The 25,000-nt window shown below is 44.3% G+C and overlaps 1 protein-coding gene across 8 annotated transcripts in view; it reads right to left on the bottom strand.

Annotated features, from left to right (window-relative positions):
• Positions 1–25,000, bottom strand: part of PROX1 (prospero homeobox 1) — a 67,710-nt gene that overhangs the window by 7,063 nt on the left and 35,647 nt on the right. The window contains exon 5 of one of the 8 annotated variants that reach the window (XM_085887316.1): positions 18,173–19,609. The exons of the other annotated variants lie outside the window; for them this stretch is intronic. Coding sequence (XP_085743442.1) covers positions 19,574–19,609 — 36 coding nt within the window. The 3' untranslated portion in view covers positions 18,173–19,573. Of the gene's footprint in view, positions 1–18,172; positions 19,610–25,000 lie in introns of those variants that run through there. 8 annotated transcript variants of the gene reach the window in all.

The following is a 25,000-nucleotide window of genomic DNA, read 5'->3' as shown; positions in this document are numbered from 1 at the left end:
CCCAGGAGACTGCTTGGGCAGCACCAACGCTCTGCATATCGTATGGTCCCAATCTCCTCCTACTATATATACATATATATATATATATATATATATATATATATATATATATATATATATATATATTACCGAGACTTTGATGTGCATGCATCGGCATAGAACCCCAAGACAAAGAGCACGTGCCATGAAAATAAATATTTAATGTGAATGATTACACTTCCGCGCATTACGTGGCAACACGTGTCGTGTGATGTGTAAACTGGTGGGAACATGTGAGATGTAAAATGAAAGGATTGAGTTCAGTGATGATTGCATTCAGATATCCTTGTAGTTGTAGTCCACGGTTAAAGGGCATACCAAGAGAGTGTACAGAATGTAATTATTAATGACCAAGTGGGTCTTAACAATGCGGGATTGTCAGACTCCAAGGTGCAGGATTCTCCATGATAGATGTTGCAGCCAATATGGAATGGCGTCAAAGAATGCTCGGTGAGCGATTTAACCAATGGGCTCAAAGGAGGTACTTACACGTGGTATATGGGATTAGGAACATTGACTGCAGTTACAACAGAATAAGATGATTATCCATGGATAGGTGTGAGTTGCTGGGGCAGCAATAGGTACTGGTTTGCTGATTCACAACAACTGCTGATAAGTGACAATGGGCCACAGAATGTCTGCCGCAGTCATGTACAAATGGTTTCACAGGATGGCCTGGAGGTAGGCACACTTACCTTGAAGCAGGCTGTGTAGCCTGGGTTGGAATCCCGACACAGCTATAAACTGTCATCCTGGTGTTTCACAGGCATTCATCGATGTATGCGCTGTCCCACGGATGGACATTAAATTGGCGTCTCTTCTGCTGGCATTCGTTGGTGGATGCTGAAGATCACACGGTGTGCTTCGCGAAGAGTAGGCGAGCTATTGCCAGCACCATGTCCAAATTACAAATCCCTTTTCTCACCTACACATGGCACTGCATCAGTGGCACAGCCATGCCCTCAGCCAATGATGCTACCCTGCAGCCTTGTACTGCGTACGAAAGAAGATGTACAAATGTTTGTTTCAATGGACCCAAGGAGTCAAGGTACTGTGACTGATGAGTGACCGAATCGATGTTTGCTGATACTTTCAGTTCAAACATAAATGAGCGTTGACATCAACAGAGAAGAAGGAAAAAGCGGTTGTTTTGCCCACTTCTCAGATTGCTTTCAAACCAGGTCTTGTGGCCACAACAACCTGTTGCGACTCCAGAAACGAGGACAAGAATCGACATTGATGGTGTTAAATCATGTATAGGGTATGATGGTGTAAGGCAGGTACCATTAGGTCACCAGACTTCGTGCTACTTGACTACTTTCTGTGAGTGGGGGGTGGGTGGGAGAGCAGGGGGGGGGACCTACGGTCAGTTGTCCAAGTCGACCATCTCAGAAACATTGATAACGAAAGAAGGAGAAGGTAGACCCAGAGTGTACCAAGATCGATGTCGTCATTTTACGGAACGTTGAAGTGTCCAGTGTGAAATGGATTCAGAAGGGAATAAAATGTTAATGGCGAAGAGTTTGCGCATCTGTTGTAATTTACTAAGTAAAGGTGAAAATATAAAAGATACGTCATCAATCTCTATGATTCCTGCTACACCATACATGTCGAGGATGAAACGACGCATGTTCACCAATTTCCAAACAAAGAGACATTCTCGCCCATGTGAAACAATGTGAAATCAGGTCAACAATTGTTATCACAACTTGTGGGACTCATTGGTGACATATACGTCAACATGAAAACCTCATGATACAAACACCTGACTGCAGACATATGGAAAACATCATCACTAACGTGGGCCAGTTTACTCAGGTTATGGCAGTTACATATTTTGGAACACAGGTGCACGTGCACACTAACCGACACGATCTCCCATTTATCAACGCTCTTAGTCCGGTCTCACCGGCGCAGACTTATGGAGGACATTGTGCATGCATCACACGCAGGCCGGACAATGACACAAGGATGATGCTCTTCGACCTTTATAAGCATCAATGCTGTCGTGGCAGGATTTTGAGAGTTGAATCATGCCGCAGGTATGAAAATGCAATCAAAATCCAAAATTCACATGAGTAAGTGTGATGTATAACGAGAACGGCACTCGGTAGAGCGTATACCTACCTCCGCCACGCTGGACAGTTTAAGTTTTGTATTCCACTGATAGGCCGGATCCGGATCCGGATCCGGATCCGGGATCCAGACCTGAACCAAAATCCAATCAATTCGTCTTCGTATCGTCACACACCCAACCTGTCCACCAAGTTTCGTCTGAATCCGTGCGCAACTTTTTGAGATATCCTGCTCACAGACAAACACAGAGACAAAAAGGGGTGAAAGCTAAACCGCCGTCCACATTTGGTGGTGGAGGTAATGAAGAACTAGTCTTGCAATGGGTAGAACAATGAATGCAATCAACAGGACGTTGACGTAACAGGATGCAATCAACAAGGGATCAGACGTAACAGAACAAAAGGAACAGGAGAAAGAGAGGGGGGCGGGGGGGGCACACCAACAGCATGGATGAGCCACACAATAAAAGGAGACGGATAAATAAGGGATGTGAGGAGGAATTAAAGCAAGGAGAGCACACGTGGGGTGAACAAGATGGATACAGCCACAAACTCTCAATCACAGAAGTGGAAAGAAAAACTGGAAACTTGGGAAGAGGTGGGCCAGGGGAGGGTTAATGGGGGTAGAAACGATTATGCTTGTGGATGGTGGAGACCAGGTGTTTTGAAATCCTAGAGGGAAGAATGAGAGTGAAGAGATTGAGGATATTGGCTGCACAGGTGGAAGAAAAAAGAAAATAGAAAATAAAAAAAGAAGAGGAACGAATGAGGACGGGTGAGCAGTGATTTTGGATTTTGAGAGTTCACCAGGAGGGGGTTGGGAGAAGTGGAGTTCTTATGATTTTTAGCATTAAATTCCAAATAAAAGTACAGTGAAAGTGGAGATTTTGAAAGCGAAAGAGGTGAAGATATATAAATCAATAGAATGAGAAATCCGAGTTAATCTGCACAACTGCTCGAAGCATGTTGAACCCACAACACAAAGTTGGGCAAAATCTCCAGAGTGTGCAGACTCAATCACAGCGACACTAATAGCCAAATGGTCCTGCAATTCTGTCTTCAAATTTCTTTCAACGTCTAGACAGCACTTCAATTATGCGGCTGACAGCGGCAGTGCTCGGCTTCAATTCTTTGACGAGTCAAAGAATCTGCTTTCTGTTCTTTTTTTTTTTCAGGATAATTCTGCAGCGGAGAGACCATTCCAGAAACAAAGTGACGCTTCATGAAATCTCCTTCAAAGAAAGATTCCTTCTTGTGAGCCAGTAGCCGGCAGATTTGATCACGGGCCAATGTTACAACTTGAGAAACTGTCAGATGTTGCTACGGCCCTGAACCATCCTTTTGAATAGAAGTGTCTCACACTTGCGATTTCCAATTTCCGCAACTCAGATCCAGGAGGAGATTTCTGATTAAAGTTGGACGTTCCTTTCTGACTCTTGCATGCCAATTCATATCAATTCTTCACAACGTTCTCCTGAAAAAAAAAAAAAAAAACAGGCAAAATGGCTTTCCACATCTTTCGAAAAAAGTGAACTTGTGCTCCCAACCGGCCGACACGATACGCTTCATCTCAGTTTGAGTAACGGAAGGTCAGGACCTTATGCCTTTACATTGTCTGTCGGCGACATCTTCTTACCTTCTCCTGAACTTTGTGTCCTTGGAGCAGAAATCAAAATATTTCCAACTTTCCAAATGAGTCGACGACAAAACATACAAACAAACACTCGAGCAGAACTATGCCGACTCCAACCACACGTTAAACTGGGAGAACCACGTGACGTTCTGACCACATGGGCTTGTATAAATGGAGGATGAAATTATTTTTTAAATGTTAATATAATTTTTAATCCCCATTATGAATTTATAAATGGTATAATAATCATAATGTAATGAGCGTAAGCCTGGAACTTCGAACACACTTTTTTCTGAACATATTCTGTTCGTACTTCCGAAATCTTCACATTATGTGTTTTCCATGTATTTACGCAGGTGATAGCGGATTCAAAAAACTCGAATGTAGATAGAATTTTCAAAGAGGGAATCGATGACGTCACAATCAGCAGCGTTCGGCGGCAAACCGACGGCCGGGTCCCAGACGACGTGCTTTACGTTACTAAGTCCATGAGTTCAGGACGTTTGTTCAACTCAGCATTTACCACTTTTATTCTGCCATGTTGTTAATCTGTTGATAGAGGTAATATAAAAACGATGAATATGTCAAATCGTTTGTGTTTCTCATCCGGCACGATGTGTCAAGGCCAACAATCTAAAGCGACCGGTCTCAAACGCTACCATGGGCACCCAGACACGCCACCAATATTAACTGAGCTGTTGAATGCGGCGCAAAACATCCAAAGAAACTACCGTAATCGAGTATTGTGATCCGTCCTGTCCCCCATACCCCTCGTAGATGGGTATCTGCTAGTAATAATAATAATAATAATAATAATAATAATAATAATAACAATAATAATAATCTCCTCCCAAGATAATGTCATTTGCTTTTTCAAATTGCGAAAGTCATTTTCGTGTTTTTCGATTTGCCTATCGATCTGAACTGCTCATCCGTTCTATCAGCTCGTGAGCTCTCGCGAAGCACATCTGGACCTACATATTGGTGTGTATTCCTCGAGAATGTAGTCGCGTTTGAAATTCTAAAAATGTTACACCAATACGAGTTCCCCAACAAGGAACTTAAACACAGCAGGAGGCCATTCAGCCCATCAAGCCTGCACAATGATAGCCAACCCATGGTTGTTTGCCTGTGTTCCATCATTTTTAAATGCTGAATGTCCAAGCAAGTAAGCAACACGTACTAATTTTGAAGGCTTTGATATGACTAAGCTGTGAGTTTGAACCACTGACCTCCCAGACTCGAGGCACACACTCTAACCATTATCCCACCGAGTCTCGTCAAATTTAAATATTTCGAATGAGGACGTACGGATGCTCAAGGTATCATGGCAAAGTGGCTGCCGCTGTCAGGTAACTAACCTTTTGACATCTCTTTAAACTTCCTGCAAAGGTATGTGAGAGAGAGAAGGGGAAACATGGCTGTGCTGGTGTTACCTTTCATACGATGGATGATTTTTAGTTGGAATCTTTTTTTGAAAACCTCAGTAGAATTTCAATAAACACTTTAAAAACTTGGACAGCGTTCTTAAATATCATTCTAATTGCGATACTTTTAAATGATTATGCTTGGCCACATCACGTACAGAATGCTTCCCCAGACATTGGAGACGATGAACAAATCAACACAATATATGGTACTTAAATAATTAATAAACAAATGAATAGACAGGAAATCCAAGCAAACCAACGACTCCACTGATTTAAATGTTACTGGAACAGGATTTGTCTTTATGAGGTGTTATTAACAACGTGGATGGGCTGGCAGGATGGCCTCGAGTTACGCACACTCCCTCGAAGCTGTCGAGCCTGAATTCGAATTCCGACCCGGCTATAAACCGTCATCCCGGTGTTTCACGGGCAGGGCGATTAGTCAAGGTGTGTCCTCGTCACTCGGATGGAAGTTAAACAGGCGTCTGTCGGCATTCGTTAAATATCCCATGGTATCCTTCACAAAAAGCGTGTGAGCTATCGCCGGCACCAAGTCCAAATTCCAAATTCCTCACCTAACCTACAGAGGGAATTGCATCAGCGGCACAGCCACGCCCTCAGCCAATGATGCTACCCCACAGCGTTGTGCTGCAAAAGGATGAACAAGAACAACATGGATGCATTGACCTCCATTAGCTGATCCAAAAAAAACGTCCTTCCAAATGAAACCGTGCATCAGAATCATGAGTCTCTACGGAATGAAAAAAAGAACCTCCAAAAAAAGAGAAACAACAAAGTTGGTGAGGATTGATCAAAATGTTTCACATCTCTATACCGGACTGGGCAGTTCAACATGGAGGTCAAAAAGTTGAAATGAAGAGCACGACCTCATGATTAGATGCTTCATCAGAATGACATCCTCCCTTCATGAAAAGGCAACACCTCATCCAAAATGGAGCATCGTTAATGGTTGGGAGAGGAAAGTTTTATTTCACACGTACCATTCGTCGGGTTCACCTGTTTCTCATATGCTTTGCATCAGATGATGATGCAGATCCGTTGCACCGGAAACATCTCAGAAAGGAAGTCTGCGTGCGGCATCAAGAAGCTCGTGTAACCAGTTGTCCTCTTTTAGAAATACACCCAGCTACGTTCCAAAAAGGAAAGGCTGCTCCAGAGATGACTCCAACTGTGAACCATGCTACATGTTTTCACTTCGGGGACAAATCTTATCACCGATATGAGGTGGCAAGGAAAGATGAAATTTATATGCAGTGGATTGTCCACCAACTCTATTTTGGTCTTTTTTTAACTTATTTTCGAAACTTTTCTGCAACACAAAGACATTTGTATTGTAACACAAACTGTTGATGGGTCGACGATGCTTGTGACATGGAAGAAAAAATAAATTCCTCGATCTTGTAAAAGGGCTGGCAGTATAGTCGAGAAGTGTGCCCACACACCTCTGAGCTGCCAAGAAACTGCTTCGGCAGAACCGACGCTCTGCGTCGAAGCACGGTGCACGAGTGAATCAATCTTGAAAGCTATTCAAACCCTGACCGTCCTGCCAGCACCGACATATAATCCACTGTGTTGTCCAAAATAATGGAGGAGGGTGGAGATAACTGATGACATAACTAAAATCCCTCCACCCTTTCCTGCAGGTTCCAACATGCTGGAGGTCAGGCCAAACCACAACACAGGCCCTGGTTAAACCATGGTTTAGGCTGTGGAAGGAGGCCGCAAGAACGATTCCCAAAACAAAAGAGGTGATTATACTCGTCCACAAAGAGGTGATGATACTTGATGAGCTTAGATATTGCATCGTGATAAGAAGTTTCAGCTTTTCCTTTAACTGTGTCTGTTTTGTTCGAGGAAGGAAAAGGAACAAATGATGGAGAGGAGAGAGGTAGGTGTCGTAACCTTTTTGGATGACATTCATTTGTAAAGACGTGTAAAACTTTGATAATAATTCAACGTCCGTGGGTTGTTGAGTGCTTCGGTCAAACAATGGGTAAATATTTTGCAGTTACTACTCAATCGCTTTGTAATATTATCGAGGTAAGGAAATTTGCAAGAGATTTATATCAATTTTAATTGAGCTGGATTGCATCAGCTTTCTAAACTGAACAATTGCTCTGGAACGATGTACATTGTGAAATGCAGAATAATCACTCATCTCATTAGGGGCCATCCATTTATTCTGCAGTCGAATACCCATGAAGGTCAGAGGGTGCGATGGGGTACTAGGTCGCCCTGTTTGGCGGATCCGTCTCAGCACATCGTTCATACCCGATGCCCGAAGTTCAGGTTAAAATCCTATACAGTGGGTTGACTTGTCCATTGTCGATGAATGTCCTTCCAATTTATGCAAAAGTATCCAAATCTCTTCCAACGTTCCATCTCTAGAATGTGATGCATGTACAACTTATTCCGTGAGTCATAGATCTGTGTTTTAAAAATAGGGGATAGGGTAGAAAAGAGTCAAGGGAGGGTAGGAAGGCGAGGATGAACAAGTACATACTGTATCTATAAACGCCACGTGTGGAGCCACGATGACACATAAAAACGAAGCTTGTGAACAAATTCGATGGCCAAAATAAAGAGGTGATTTTGTAGGTACCAATGATGGTGTTACCAACAGCCAAGGAGGCCCCAATGATGGAGAGGTGCTTCGCTGATGACAGTTATTTATAAAAGGTGTTATGCTTGGTTGTGTTGGTCTTTGTTGAGGTTCTTCCAAGTGAAGTATTTTCAGCATAACATTTGCTGCTGAACAAATAGAAGTTTTTCTGCTATGGGTGAGCCACGATAGAGAGGTTCTGAGGTTAATGGACAAGCCACAACACAGACAGTTGGAATTTAATGAACTGGCCACAATAGAGAGGCTATTAATTTAACGAGCCAGCCACAATAGACAGGTTATGGATTTTATAGGTCAGACGGCCGCAATAGTGGTAGTAAATATAATGGGCAGGTGGCCACAATAAAGAGAATCTGAATTTAATGAGCCGGCCACATTAGAGAGGTTCTGAATTAAATAGGCCAGTTACAATAGAGAGGTTCTGAATTTAATGGGCAAGCACAAGAGAGGGGCTCTGAATTCAACAGGCTGGCCATAATAGAGAGGATCTGAATTTAACAGGAAAACCACACGAGAGAGGCTCTGAATTCAATCGGTCAGACGGCCACAAGAGAGGCTCTGAATTTAATGAGCCGGTCACAATGAATAGGTTCTGAATTTAATGAGCTGGCCACAATAGGGAGGTTCTGAATTTAACGGGGTAGCCAAAATAGACAGGTTATGGATTTTATACGTCAGACGGCCACAATCGTGGTACTAAATATAATGGGCAGGTGGCCCCCATAGAGAGACCTTGAATATAATGGACCAGAAGACGAAAATAAGCTCTGAATTAAGTAGGTTGAGTGCAATAGAGAAAATGTGAATATAATGGTTTGGCCACAATCAGGAAGCTCTGATTTTTATGGGTCAGCAAAAATAGGGAGGCTCTGAATATAATGCGTCGGCCACAATAGGGAGGCTCTGAATATAATGTGTCGGCCACAATAGGGAGGCTCTGAATATAATGGGTCGGCCACAATAGGGAGGCTCTGAATATAATGTGTCGGCCACAATAGGGAGGCTCTGAATATAATGTGTCGGCCACAATAGGGAGGCTCTGAATATAATGTGTCGGCCACAATAGGGAGGCTCTGAATATAATGTGTCGGCCACAATAGGGAGGCTCTGAATATAATGCGTCGGCCACAATTGGGAGGCTCTGAATTTAATGCGTCGGCCACAATAGGGAGGCTCTGAATTTAATAGGTCAGCCACAGTAGGGAGGCTCTGAATTTAATGTGTCGGCCACAATAGGGAGACTCTGAATTTAATGTGTCAGCCACAATAGCGAGGCTCTGAATTTAATGGGTCGGCCACAATAGGGAGACTCTGAATTTAATGGGTCGGCCACAATAGGGAGACTCTGAATTTAATGGGTCGGCCACAATAGGGAGACTCTGAATTTAATGGGTCGGCCACAATAGGGAGACTCTGAATTTAATGGGTCGGCCACAATAGGGAGACTCTGAATTTAATGGGTCGGCCACAATAGGGAGACTCTGAATTTAATGGGTCGGCCACAATAGGGAGACTCTGAATTTAATGGGTCGGCCACAATAGGGAGACTCTGAATTTAATGGGTCGGCCACAATAGGGAGACTCTGAATTTAATGGGTCGGCCACAATCAGGAGACTCTGAATTTAATGGGTCGGCCACAATAGGGAGGCTCTGAATTTAATGGGTCGGCCACAATAGGGAGACTGAATTTAATGGGTCGGCCACAATAGGGAGACTCTGAATTTAATGGGTCGGCCACAATAGGGAGACTCTGAATTTAATGGGTCGGCCACAATAGGGAGACTGAATTTAATGGGTCGGCCACAATAGGGAGACTCTGAATTTAATGGGTCGGCCACAATAGGGAGGCTCTGAATTTAATGTCGGCCATAATAGGAAGGCTCTGAATATAATGGCTTGGCCACAATTGGGAAGCTCTGATTTTTATGGGTCGGCCACAATAGGGAGGCTCTGTATTTAATAGGCCGAGTGCAATAGATTGGATCTGAATTTAATGGGTCGGCCACAATACTGAGGCTCTGAATTTAATGGGTCGGCCACAATAGGGAGACTCTGAATTTAATGGGTCGGCCACAATAGGGAGGCTCTGAATTTAATGAGTCGGCCACAATAGGGAGGCTCTGAATTTAATGGGTCGGCCATAATAGGGAGACTCTGAATATAATGGGTCGGCCACAAAAGGGAGACTGAATATAATGTCGGCCATAATAGGAAGGCTCTGAATATAATGGCTTGGCCACAATTGGGAAGCTCTGATTTTTATGGGTCAGCAAAAATAGGGAGGGTCCGATTTTAATTGGTCAGATGATGAAAATAGGGAGTGTCCAATTTTAATTGGTCAGATGATGAAAATAGGGAGGGTCCGATTTTAATTGGTCAGATGATGAAAATAGGGAGGCTCTGAATTCAGTTGGCTGGGCATAAGAGAGGATCTGTATTTAATAGACCGAGTGCAATAGATTGTATCTGAATTTAATGGGTCGGCCACAATAGGGAGGCTCTGAATTTAATGGGTCGGCCACAATAGGGAGACTCTGAACTTAATGGGTCGGCCACAATAGGGAGACTCTGAATTTAATGAGTCGGCCACAATAGGAAGGCTCTGAATTTAATGGGTCGGCCACAATAGGGAGGCTCTGAATTTAATGGGTCGGCCACAATAGGGAGGCTCTGTATTTAATAGGCTGAGTGCAATAGATTGGATCTGAATTTAATGGGTCGGCCACAATACTGAGGCTCTGAATTTAATGGGTCGGCCACAATAGGGAGGCTCTGAATTTAATGAGTCGGCCACAATAGGGAGGCTCTGAATTTAATGGTTCGGCCATAATAGGGAGACTCTGAATTTAATGGGTCGGCCACAATAGGGACACTCTGAATTTAATGGGTCGGCCACAATAGGGAGACTCTGAATTTAATGGCTCGGCCATAATAGGGAGACTCTGAATTTAATGGGTCGGCCACAATAGGGACACTGAATTTAATGGGTCGGCCACAATAGGAAGGCTCTGAATTTAATTTAGCAAACGCCACAATCGATGGAGTCTGCATTTACCGGGCCAGACAGCAACAATGAAGAGTTTCTGAATTGATTGGGCTTGGTGGCCAATTTAGAGAGGTTCTGCATTTTAATTGATGGGCCACAATCGAGAGGATCTGAATTTAATGAGTCGGCCACAATATTGTGGATCTGAATTTAATAGCACGATCACACCAGAAAGGCTCTGAATATATTTGACCGTCACAATAACGAGGCTTTGAACTTAATGGGATGGCCACAATAGAGAGGCTCTGAATATAGTGGACAAATTCTTTGCAAAAGAGATTGTCATTCAGGCCTAAGTCGCATTTGCTCTACGGCGAGGATACGGTGGCCGTACGCCCTTGAATTGACAGAAACGTGCGGCGGCCGCAGAGTTTCTGAGGTGGCCCTACGCCGTATGGCTATATTTTACAGGCCGTAAGGTCGCCGTGGAATTATAACACGGAGTTATAACTTTTTTCATTTCTACATTCGCCGTAGCAATTCGACAAGCCGAAAAAAAAATGGTAAAAAAATATATATTGTTGTGGTTGACGAAATTCGCAAACCACCATTCAGGTCCCGTCGGTGAGATATCTCTGTAAGTATATGTGTAGTTAGGCCCAAACCCGTTGCTTAGAAGGAATAAATATCATTCATTCGGGCTGCGACCCCTCTAGATAGCCGTTTTTCTTTTACTATCTTTATTTTGGACCAGCCGCCATTACTACCATCACAACCACCACCAACCACGTCTCAACAGCCATCACACAACAACCACCAACCGCAACGCCGCTTCACAACAACAGCCACGACCTTTACCGTCACATCTCGCTCTCGCAACCATCGCATCACCGTCATTCCCGCGCCGCTTGTGGGCACCGATACTGGACTCGTGCAGGGCGCGCACCGAGCAGCGGGTGCAGAAACACCAGCCTTTCCGAAGAAATCGGATCAAAAACGATTCACGCCCACTTCTGTTCCGTCCTATCAGCGAGCATGGGGCGATTTGGCCCCGCCTCCAGGTGCGTCGGAGTAATATCGCTATATGCAGATTCATGGATCAAAAAGCATTCACGCCCACTTTTCCTCTGTCCAATGGGGAGCCAGCCAGAGGTAAAGGGTCGAAGGTGAAGGAGCGAGGCCCCGGGGGCTATAAAGGGCCGCGTTCGCTCGCCGGCAGTTGAGTGGAGTTGGGAAGAGTCGGAGCAGTTGAGTTGGGAGTTGGTGGAGTCGAGTTGAGTTGGGAAGTCAGTGAAGAGAAGAGTCGGAGAAAGCAGTTGGACGGAGCTGTGGAGAGTTGGAGAGGTGGCGGCGGCGAAGGCAGTCGAGGGGGCGCTCGTGTCGGAGTCGGGGAGCTGCGGAGAGGGGAGGCCGATAACGCGACCGAGGTCGCGGTGGAGACGCTCGTCGCGGGACCCGAGCCAGCGAGATATCCTCATCCCCCCCCGAGCATCAACAACCCCCTCCTGTTTCCCCCCTCGCTGAGATAGTGCGAGAAGGGGGCCCCGTTCCCACCCCATACCAGGCAGTCCCAGCGAGGCCCGCGGAGTCAGGGCGCCACCGCCATTTTGCGGCTCATCACCAGACGGGTAGGCTCGACGCGGTCTCGGCCCCAGGCCCGTCTGACCCCTCATAGTGGAGGGTGGTCCCTTTTTCTTTTGCTTTGAGTATATGTGTTGTCGGCGCCGTCTGTGAAGTAAAACTGTATAAGTGTTGCCGTGTGCTCGGTAGTCGGTGGTATATCTGCATTGTGTTTTGCTTTTACATTTGCTTTTTGTGCATTATTGTGTGTTTCTTCTTCTTTTACATTTGCTTTTGGTGTATAATTGTATATGTGTGCTATCCGTGTGCCATCGCGAAATAAATGTGCTCTATGTTGAACTGTTTCTCCCGTTTCGCTTCGTCTTTTCTCTAATTGAATCTCCATCTTACTTCACGTAAAGGGTTGGTTGTGGGCTAAAACGCCCGATAATTAATCGAACCGTCCAGGTTGATGATAACACCGCTCGGTTATCCCGATAGTACGGAACGGGTCGCTTAAAGTGGCCCGTGTCCGAAGTCGACCTGCGGCGAGGTGCGATCGCCCGGTCTACCCTCCGTGTGGGTACTTAGGTAGGTCGAATTTGGCGAGCAACCCTATCCCACGCGGGGGGCCGATTGGCACGATCGTGGTGAGGCCGAAAGGCCCACCCGTGACTAGTACCCGGCGTTAGTCCGAGAGGGTCACGCCGGGATTATCCGTCCGGTGGGCGACGTGCCGCGATTCGAGTTACGTGGCCGTTCGCACGCCGGCGGGCGCGAATCCGCAACAATATATATAAAATTAACCCATTCGTTACCATCCCTCTGGCCGCACATTCGCCTCAGGGCCCCCCTGCGGTCCCCCTGCGGTGGCCTTGCGGGCACCTTGCGCCTGCCTTGAAAATTCTATGGCCGCCGCAGGAACGCCCTAAGGTCACCGTGCGACATCAAATCAAAGACTGTACGGCACCCCCACGTTTTCGGTCTCCACAATTTATAAATACGCCATGCAGCTCCCCGAAAAATAAAAACATATGTGACTGCTACATTGTGTGACCGTGGAACTACTGCGGCCGCCGTATAATTGCTAATGGCCGTAGATTTTGGAGACCCCACGGCCGCCGTGGCAAATGTGACTTAGGCCTAAATACGCCGTGCAGCTCCCCGAAAAATAAAAACATATGTGACTGCTACATTGTGTGACCGTGGAAATACTGCGGCTGCCGTATAATTGCTAGTGGCCGTAGATTTTGGAGACCCCACGGCCGCCGTGGCAAATGTGACCTCGGCCTCAATGATCCATTCCCCTTACATATTATGACCTTGGTCCAACATTCTCTTTCTGAATAATAATATATTATTTGACTACGCTGGAAAAGTCACCGTTTGCTGGAACGTGCGTTGGTATTGGTGTTTATTGTCTCCATATGCGGGTTTCAGAAGATGGAACGGAGTCCTCTCAGGTCTCAAAGTATCCACCTCCGTGTGTGTGTGTATACAGTGGCCCGCAAAAATATTCACCCCCTACCAATAATGCTACATTTAGTTGAATTTCCAATTATGTAGAATTTTTTTTCCAGATGAATCAAAATTCACTGGTTGCAAAAGTATTCAGCCTCTTAGGTCAATATTTGGTGGAAGCACCTTTTGCAGCAATGACCACTATGACTCTCTTTTGGGGAACGTCTTTACCGGCTTTACACAGTGATATGGTGAAATCTTTGCCCATTATTCACGTGGAAATTGCTCTAATTCTCCCAAGTTTGATGGGGATTGTCGATGGACTGCAATCTTCAAGTGTCGCCATAAATGTTCAATTGGGTTCAAGTCAGGACTTTGACTGGGCCACTCAATAACATTTATTTTCTTATTATTCAGCCACTCCAGTGTGGCTTTAGATTTGTGCTTTGGATCATTGTCCTGCTGAAATGTGAATCTCCTATACCCAGTTTCAGATTCATGGCTGACTCGAGCAGGTTTTTATGAAGGATTCTCATGTACTTTGCACCATCCATTGTTCCTTCTATCCTGACAAGCTTGTCACTCCCCACCGATTAAAAGCAGCTCCATAACATGATGCTGCCACCACCATGCTTGACAGTCCACCTTGCTATATGGGGTCTCAAGACGTATCCTGGGTTACTTCACTGGGGTCTGAAGCTGCCATGTTTTTTGGCCTGCTCAACCATGCCTTGACCTTGGAACAGGCCACAATAATTTCTTAATGATAGTTTATTTTTCACTTTCCTCACTGCCTGCTCATTATAGCATTGGATGCCTGCTTATCATCGCTACAAATCACTGGGTACATGGCAATGCTTATAAACGCCTGGTGACACCAGCGTTCGTGGCTTTCTTTCATTTCCACACATGCCATAACATCATAACATCTGCACATACCATCATCATAACAACATAACACATAACATTACATTGAGCACAGAGTATGGTCCCAATCTCCATAACATCGAGAATCTCTTAAACTCGGCTGAATTACAAAATTTAAGCTCCAGAATTGAACAAGCAGCAGTTCCGACTCCAAAAAAAAAGTGTTAATTTCTTTAACTCCAATTTTTTATTTTTTATATTTTTTAATGGCTCCCAACACCAACCATTTCAATGGAGTGCTTAAGCCGCTTGCCGAGCGCCCTACAGTTTGTGTCCCGATCGGGATGTACAGTCAGCAGTTGCAACAAGGTAGAGGTACATATATGGGTATATTTGTATCTGTAATTGGGGACTCTCCACAGGTGTGTGTTTGTGTGTATGCATGCGAGGTTACGCGGGTACCATGGTGACAGTTTCATCCCATATCTTGGAGGTTTTAACTTTTAACCTCAGCAGCGTACGAGCGATCACGTTTTCCTTTGTCCTCGTGACCGTTTGTAAAGCAATTGGTTATCTTATACAACTCAGTGCAGTGCTTTACAAAGGCTTTATGGTTTCTCTTTGTGAGTTTCAAAGCAAATTATATTTGATAACACCGGATCTCCAAGCTGTTCGCTGTATTAACGCGTTTTCTCAATTACAGAGCCAAATTTTTTCCACCTGTCACACAACGTGTGTGTGTGTGTGTGTGTGTGTGTGTGTGTGTGTGTGTGTGTGTGTGTGTGTGTGTGTCGTTCATAAAGCATAACAGATTCTCTGCTAACTACCCGACTCCCACTACTCCCACCCCTATCTCTCTCTCTTTATCCCATCATTATTCCACCCCCTCCTAAGACGGTGCAGCATCCTCCCACCCCCCCTCCCTCCCTCTGTCGGTCTCTGAACGTATCTGGATGGTGGTTATGCCCAGACCCTATTTATCTCTGCACAAAACCGGACAGTGGTTATCTCCAGACGGACCGTCCCCTTACATTGCCTTCCCTTCTCCCACCCCTCCTCGGGTCTCCCTACCTCCCCGCTCCTCCACCACTTCCACCCCCTCCCTTTGTATACCCTTCGTCTGGATGGTCGATATCTCCGGACGGATCCTCCCCTCACACTGCCTTCCTTTGCCATCCGCTCATGTGCGGCCTTCCCTTTCCGCACCGTTCCTCACTCCCTCAGCCCCTCTTTCTTCGCTCCCCATCCTTCCTTGCTCCCTCACCCCTCCTCCCTCGCTCCCTAACCACCCCTCCTCCCTTGCCCCCCCACCTCACCTCCTCCTTCACTCCCCTACCCCACCTCAATTTCTCTCTCCCCTCCCTCCTCACTTCCCTCCCCTCCTTAATATTCCCATTAGCGAAGCGACGAGTTGCATTTGCTGGTTTATGACGACATACTAGACGACCCATGAACCTATTGTGTTCCTGTTGTGACAGCAGTATATAAAAAAATTATTTCAAAAAAAATATACAAATAAATTTTAAAAAGATAGCTCCAGCGAACTATACGGCTGAGGTTGTTTGCATTGATCAAATAATCCCGAAGAGTACTTGACTGAATCGGGAATTGATTTTTTAATAATTTTTTCCTTGCCTGATTTGAACGAAACTTGACACTAAACATTGCAGGAGAATAGTGAGTAATGTGGCCCTAAAATTTTTGTGCTATCGTGTACCGTTTTGGCTATATTTCGGGAACATACATACATACATACAAGATGAGAGTTTTAGTAATATATAGATGTCAGTGCATGTGTGTCAATGTGTCTCCTCCATAAATCCAAAACCATGAAGCCGAGCATCCTAAAACTTTGCATGCATACTAAGGGAACAGCAAGGGAGTGCAGAATGAAAAATGGGTGTTATGGTCAATTTAAACACCCCTTTTGAAGATCATTAATGGCCTTATTTAATTACCCTTTGTCATAGCTCAGCCTTGGTCAGCCCTCTGTCAGCTTGCTGGGGTTTTAATTCACTATTTTGTTCGGCCTATTCAAACATGCCTTGATTTGGAAACACTGTCTGCTCTCATGAACGAATTAAAGTATATAATCAAAATATTATATCTGGTTTGAGAATCGGATCTCGTGCACTAAATAAATCTCGAAATGTGGAGTGGAATCTTAAAATTTCAACAAGTTAGCGATTTTTATAACCAAGTGTAATTATTAAAACAAAACACTGAGCTTAATTTTTTTTTCCTACCGTTCGAGCGATTATATTGAATGACGAAAAGATTAAGGAATGTGCAGAAAGTGGTACTTCATTTCGCACAATTTGATGCTCGAAAACCTGCTTTTACAATCCCTGATAATAAAGTTGACAGTCATCCTTGTTTTGGAAATAATGCATGCAGTTTTCTTTTTACCAATTTGTGTGATCTCTTTTCATTCCAAAATATTAATATAATCATAATGTCGTGTCCAGCGGATTCAGCCCTACCTGGACGGATGGCCAAACAGTTCTCCCTTGGAGGCTTTCAGCTAACCCTTTTTGGAGATCAATGGCCCGTGTGGGGATGGAGGGGTGGCAAAGGGGTGGAGGTACATGGGCTGTACTCGAAGCCCACACAAACAGGCTACACAAATGAAATTTTAAATTGGTATATATTTTTTTAATTAAAAAAAAAAATTGGGAATTTAATGACAGCAATCAAATATGTACAATGACAATAATTCGAATTTTATAATAATGAAAGAAAAACGTGAGTTAATCTCCAGCCTAAATTCCGATTTGAAGTGCCCCTGCACTCAGACACGTGCGCGCGCGCGCACACACACACACACACACACACACACACACACACACACACACACACACACACACACACACACACACACACACACACACACACACACACACATACACACGGGGTCATATAAAATAAAGAAACTAAAGAAATCCCTTTTTGTTCCTTCACTTAACCGAGTCCAGGCAAACTTTTTGCAAAGGAAGTGTGTTCAGACAACGTCATCGCTGCGCAGGTAACCAAAAATGGCGCCGAGCAATATTCGATGTCAGGGCTCCCGAACGCTTTTTCGCTCCCGTGTTGCTTCTTCGTAGACCGCGCTTGCCGATCCGTAATGCCCTGGTCTAACACGCCATCTCCGAGCTCTGTCGTCTCTCGACCGCATCCCTCACACCAAACTCAACCCAACAAAACCAACTGCTCTTCCTCCTCGCTTCTGACATCACGTCCATCAATCATCCACCTCTGGGCGTGGCTCGTTCGCACGAAACCAGGAAGGCAGAACTTCTGCCTGCTCAGCACATTTGGCTTGTTATTATGGTTGTTGTTATAAAAATTTAATTATTTCATTGCTGGTTTGTAAATGCAAAAACGTAGGAAAATGTCATAGGGGGCAATTACATACTTGGGGAAACTGACCTTAATCCCCATCTAATTAACACAGCACCACCCACCCCCCCCCCCACACCCCCATGTGGTGACAAGTAACACTTAAGCTCACAGTTTCCCGACTTAACTTACATTGAGATGACTCCTACATGTCCACGGAATAAGCAACTCAATACAGTCCTAACTTTGTGATGAAATTCCTCCATCTACCCCAGAACCGTAAGTGTGTGTGTGTGTGTGTGTGTGTGTGTGTGTGTGTGTGTGTGTGTGTGTGTGTGTGTGTGTGTGTGTGTGCACGTGCACTCCCGAGGAAAAAAATGATATTGTTCGAAGTAGTTGTACTCTCATATACATGCAGGCAGTTTAAGTTAAGTTTAGAATTACTCTTGTTTAATTTGTTGTGATTTATATACTGCAGTATTGATTGCCAATAACTGAAATGATTGCAGTAGTCTGCAGAGAATTACTCCGTAATACTGGAGTTAATAGTCGGTTGTAGTTATAATTACAGTAGTTTGCAGAAAATAACTCTGGTAAAGAGACGGAATTTTTGTCTGGGTGTGTTTGCGAATTCCTCCCTCGACACAGAAGGGATCATTTTAGGACCATCGATTCCATGTTAAAATACTTATTTTTTGAACAACGTTGAAATGAAATTTAGAGAGAGGGAAAAATCAATCAAATTCCACAAGGCAGATCGCTGTTGCAATTGTTGTCAGACATTGTTGTGTTCATCAGTTTATTTTAAGAACTGTCTCTCACAATCTAACATCAGAAGTGTGTAATTCCACACAAAGAACGAATAATGAAGGCAAGAGTACTGTGTGTCCCACATAAAACTGAACGATTTATCCTTGAAACAATTTTAACAGAAATAAACTAATTTCAATGAAACTTTGTGGATTTCAGCTGCAGGTCTTTACATTATATTTATTTATTTATTTTTTAAATTTCATTCTTGCTTGTTTTTCCATTTCCAGAGGTACATGATGAATTCATGGCATCTTACGATCCAAAGCAGCACCTTCAAATTGCATCATTGTTTGAAATGAGTTCGGACCAAGTAAAAACGATTTACAAAGTTCATCGTGATGTCATTGGATGCAGCTTGTCATTTCCACCACTTAAGCCTTGGGCCAAATCAGTGTAAAGCGAGGAGGCAGTTGTAGAAGTCCGTGAAACCTTTGGAACATGTCGATACAGTCAGTATATAAGGAGGGAATATTTGCAGCTGGACATAAAGATCCATCCGACTTCACAGGATTGTGAAAGAAGCGAAACTACATGCTTCCGATAACAATGGATGGACTCAACGGAACAACGGTCGAGGTACGCCAACCACCGTGGGAAGAGAGGAGAAGCCGACGTTTTGGGCATTAACCCTTCGTCTGAGTAAAAGAGGCAGATTGACAATATCCTTCGTGAGTGAGACCAGTCCTTCATGCCGCATTCTTACAAGCCTCACATTCTGCGTGAGATCACCGAGGAGGATCAAGCCGCTTGCATGTCATTTGCTGAAGGCATGTCGGAGAGAATCGAACACGATTAAACTTTTGTTCGTCATGTCCTGTTCAGTGGGGAAGCATATTTTCATTGAGATGGAAGTGTAAACAACAATTTCACTCCATTTCTGAGGAAATGCTACAAAATAAGTTTTCTGACTCTGCACGATTTGTGCGAAAAAAAAAAGTTATCAAAGAAGATGAAGGAAACAATGAAAGAACTAGCAAGTGTATAAATGACTTCACCGCAAGCAAATAAATGCAAAATCTGGTCATGTGAACCGATGCCTGTTATCATGATTGAATTTTTTTTCTATTTGTACGAGTTATTTCATAAATAAATGGTTCATTTCTTATGTGGGACAGGTTGTAATTGACCATTATTGATGTTGTTATTATCACTGTTAGGATTCAAAACAATTAGCTTAATGATATTTGACGGCAGCCTGTGACTGGGACATACCTTATAAGACAGCAAATGAAAACCTTTCAACATCATGGAACTCACATCAAAGACAAGGACATTAAAATCATGACATTGAAGATTATAATGGACAAGTAAAAGCAAAGACATTGATGTCAGAAGGTAAAAAAAAAAAAGTCGACACAAAAGACTCAAAACTCCAATTAAGGAGTTTCCCATGGTGAAGATGAGCGTACTGGCTGTTGGACATTCCTACGTGTTAACTAGAGAAACAAATAAATGGGATAAAGCATGAGTGCTGGGATTAAAACACAAATCTATTTCCATGAGATGTGGCAAGAGCAAAGCAAACAAGGAGGTACGCATCAGCAAAGGCCTCGGCTATTCTGTCCAACCTCCCTCCTTTAATCGACTTTCCCTTTTCCCTTGTCCCAGTTTCGACAGAGGACACGGGCGCGCGAAGCTTAACCATTAACCGTGCCCGTCGTCTCCTCAAAACATATGCTGTTGTCTGGGCTCTGCGCCTTACGGCCGGCGAACGACCTTGGTGCGTCCCAGTGCCTGCGATGGCTATCTGAAGCTGCTGCGGACAGATTGAAGGCGGCCCGGGGGTCTGGTGGCATTCTGCTAAGGAGGCGAGTGCGTCTCCAAGCTGCCATGTTACTGCCGTTAGTCACTTGGTGCGGCCTGGTCAGCCCGAAACGAAACTTATTTTAATGGCCGATGCTCACACCATCGCGCAATTCATTAAAGCCTGTCGCCACCTAATTTTACACCGGCCGCGTCAGCAATTTTGCTGTCCTCTTGCTCCGCTTTGCCGTAAACACTTTCCTCCGGCATGTCTCGCCCAATTGTGCGCAGCTGTTTTGACATTGTGGAGGCATGGCGCCGTGCCGAGCGCTAACGATAAAATGTTAGCGTGCAAATGCTGCGCCGAGAGTCACTCTTCCACCTGCAACGTTCTCGTCAGAGGTTTATTTTCGACACTTTCTCCCTTCTCTTCCGCAAGATAGGTTACCCTGACATGCACAACCTGAACCCTGAAAAAAAGAGCAAAAAGTAAATTGATATTTACAGTCATCGCTCTTGTTGATACTTCAACCTTTACCTTCTGACTCCTGCTCCATTGTACTCACTTAAGGCGAGGTTCCATAAAGCTGGTGTGTTAACTCAAGACATGTTCTTGCCTGTACGCACGTATTCAGAGCCACAGCTGGAGCCATGATGGGTGTCTGTTTGCCGATGCAACGGAGGAAAAATGCCTCAAGCCACACAAGGCAAGTCAAGAAAACCATTGTCTTGAATGTTCTTCATGCAAAGTGTTTCGCTGCCAATACGCGAGTCTAATATGATCAAACAAAGGCTCTGCAGAGAAGATATCGTTTTATACAAAAACTAGAAAATAGAATTTGACACGAATGCGTCGATGGATATCGTTCAACCCACATTAGATGTCAACCCACTGTTGTGTTTGACCTCAATTAAAGGTCACATGAAAAATTAAAGGTCGCATGACAAAGAGGGGGAGAGAGAGGAAAAGGGGGGGGGGGTGAGAGTGCAAGAGAAAAGAGATGTGGAAGAGAGAAAGAGAGAGAGAGAGAGAGAGCATCACCTGCTTCAAAATTGAGTTATGGTTGTTTAAATAAAAATTGAAATTAATTAAATTAATTAAAATTAATTGGTTCATTGAATTTATTTATTTACTTTATTAAAATTGTTTAATTTGTTTCACTATGAACTAAGTTTGGCTGTATTCCTTCATTGGTTCGCAAGTTATTATGGTAACAAAGATTTTCAATTAAAGGTCACATGACCTTCGAACTTTGACCTTTTAAACCCAAAATTTAACAAGTTCATCTTTGTGTCATTGTACATAATTGTAAAATGTTTGCTTAAAATCCCTTCAGCGGTTCACAAGTTACTGCGGTGACAAATATCTGCAACGCACGCACGGATGGACGCACAGCCGGACAGACAACCCCAAAACACAACATGCCTTCGGCTGCAGAAGCATCGAAAAAGGAAGAATATTTTTGGGAAATAAAAATTCCTTCACGTGAAGGTGATTGAAGGCAACTTACAAAACCAGTCTTTAACTTCCGAACAGAAAGTTTATCTGCTGATAATAAAATGACAAAGGAATCGCCCCTCATGCAAGTTTCAAACCGAATGTGTTATCACCTTGGCCACGAATACATCTCACATCGTGAGATGATCTTTCCATGCTGATCCATAAGCAGAAGAGAAAATGCCATGAAACTGCAATATTTATATATTTCACTTCTTATCCCTCTTCTTCTTCTTCTTCTTGCCTGACAATCATCACGAGTTAAAAGCACGTGGACTGCGACACAATTTTTGCTTTCCTCGTGTTTAAAACACCGACGATGGCTGGGTAATTAACAGCGGGTCTCCAAGTCTTTTTCATTTGGTTGGAAATACTGCAGAAGAGCAGGGAGATCCATTAAATCTTCAGAGCTCTGAAATAAACAGGTGTGTGGAAGGTGACAGGTGAACATCCCAGGTTCACCATTCTCAAGAACAAGCAATTCAGGAAACAAGGATTTTCCTTCATTGAAAGACGCATTTGTGAAAGCAGGTTTTCGATCAAAAAGCCATGAAATCCAAAAACCTCCAACCCCACACTTTGGAGGCTTCTGCTAAACGAGCAACATCAGGAAACAGAAAATGAAACCAGAATAATCAATAAAAAATTACTTTGATCCAGTCCACATCTCCAGTTGCAACCACTAATCCCGCGAGCAGAGACGTGTTCTGATAGGGTGTGGTGATGGTGTCGGTATCATGGCACGACTCGAGGTCCAACAACGAACGAGATCTCATTGGATAATCCAACGGCTCAGGTCCTTCTCAAATTAGGTGATGTCAGCACATCTCCCGTAAGATGATGTTTTCATAAGTGTGACTGAGTAGCCATCCTACGTTCCTCAATGTATCGTGACATAATCTCTTCATCGAAACTTTGTCACAGAGGTCACCACCTTTTCTTTCTTTTTTTTTTCTCCTTTCATTCATCCTTACCCCTCCCTCCAATATTCAGAAGGATGATTTTGACCTCACTTGAGCAAATACTTTATTTCATGGAACCTTGACTAACAGGCCACGAGTAAGTCAACAGTAATTTGGGCCAAGGCCGAATCCTCTTTGTGCAATCTTAGCCCGACCGAAGCATGCTTTGCTCTTTGGACAAAAAAAATAAATGTTATGTGTTATCAAGATGCATTTCATCGCGGTATCGATCGAGCTCCGATGAACCTAGTTTACCTTTGGCTAACCTCGAAGGCTGCAGGCACGCATTCCGATGTTGATGTTCATACGGTCAGAGACCATGCTTGGCATCGTGGTTACCGTCATTTTGATCGGAGCCAAGGCATGTTGCGCCATCATGAAAGCAAGCATTCCTTTCGTTTTGCAACGGGACAATACAAGGCCACACAGCCTGCTCGTTTTTGCTGCAAATTTCCCTTCCGTTTCACGCACAGTCCTCTACCTGTCATTGCTAACCCAAGGGCATCAATCTTCCCCAAGGCTTAGCTTCTATCCCCATTACCCTTGTGACAAGACTCAGTGTCAAGGCATTTTACTTACTCATGCTATGTTTCACATTCACCACCAGTGGCCTACGCATGGTTTTCTGCTTTTTAAACCTGTAAAATTGCGTGTGTATTTTCCTGTTTCGACCGTTTACTTAGACGGCTTTCGATTTCAATGCATCTTTGTTGGGTAATGCCCTCGGGGACGATTTCTGCCTTGAAAGCACAGCATGCCGTCTGCCCACCCAGAAGGGTAAGAAAGCAGTCATCCCCAGGGGCCATGTGTCAAATGTGTGATGCAAAGCGTGTCGTGTGATCCGGGGTGAAAGGTCAGCTCAAAATCGACTTTCTCTCCTCGTCGTCTGATACCGACAGAATCTTCACTCATCCTACTCTACCTTTTTAGATTCCTCCAACCTTTCATCTCAGTAGATTTTGTTAATGTTGCAAGCAGGCATAACCTAGATCTAATGATTGGGAAAGTGAAACTTCTGAGCCAATGGGTGAAGTCCAATGGATCGGGAAGAAGACGGGTGGTGGGGCTGGTGGGAATGGGTGGAGTTGAACTGCAGACGAGCAGGTGGTGGAGAAGCACCTGCCAAGGCAGGCCGAGCAGCTGGGTTGCCATGCGATCAACCCACGAGAGCAGGTGCAAAAGGGTTCTAAGAAATGGAGCAGCAGCGATAAGTTCTGCAATCTTGTCCGCTAGCTGCAATGTCTTTCACTCGCAGTTTAACCTCACTACAGCTGAGTTCCTGTTGATATCAGGCAGACTCAAGAGGCACAACTCACTTTTTCTGCCATATCATCAAGCTTTAGGTATCCCGAAGCTGGACTGTGCACAGGAGTCTGATGGACAATCTGATGACCTGCTGAATGCAGAGAGTGATCCATGTCATGTTTCCCTATATATTGAGCGATGACATCAATGTGGTCTCTTCCAATCAAAAATAATATTTAAACAACAATAAGTGGTCATGTGTGTCAAAGCATCCTTTCTATATCTGGAAGAGTAAAATCATAACAAAGAAAATGACAATTTTGTTTTTTAACCTGGAAGTAATGGAATTGCTCAAAGGGTGTCACTAAGTAGACATGTTGGTTGGTTTCCTCACAAACTAGGCCAAAAATGGCAGTTGAGCAAGCAACAACTCACGGGAAGGAAATGTCAAAACACCCCTCTATCCCCTCACCCCCAAACACCCCCTCCCCCCTCCAAAACACACACACACACACACACACACACACAGACACACACACACACACTGGAGTTTTTTTTTTTTTTTACAGTTTCCATCTTATCTCCTCACCTCCTGACTTCCCTCCCAATCTTCCTCTTCCTCCTTCCTGCAAGACCAGCATTATAACCCACAGCTGCCTCATCATTACCAGGACAGATGGCCATGCACTCAGAAGATGCGAATC

Source organism: Eptatretus burgeri, chromosome 7, assembly GCF_056783735.1.
Source record: "Eptatretus burgeri isolate ZD-2024b chromosome 7, Ebu_testis_v1, whole genome shotgun sequence".
Lineage (NCBI taxonomy): Eukaryota > Metazoa > Chordata > Myxini > Myxiniformes > Myxinidae > Eptatretus > Eptatretus burgeri.
Note: the sequence above shows the minus strand (reverse complement) of the source record. Positions and strands in the feature narration are given on the sequence as shown.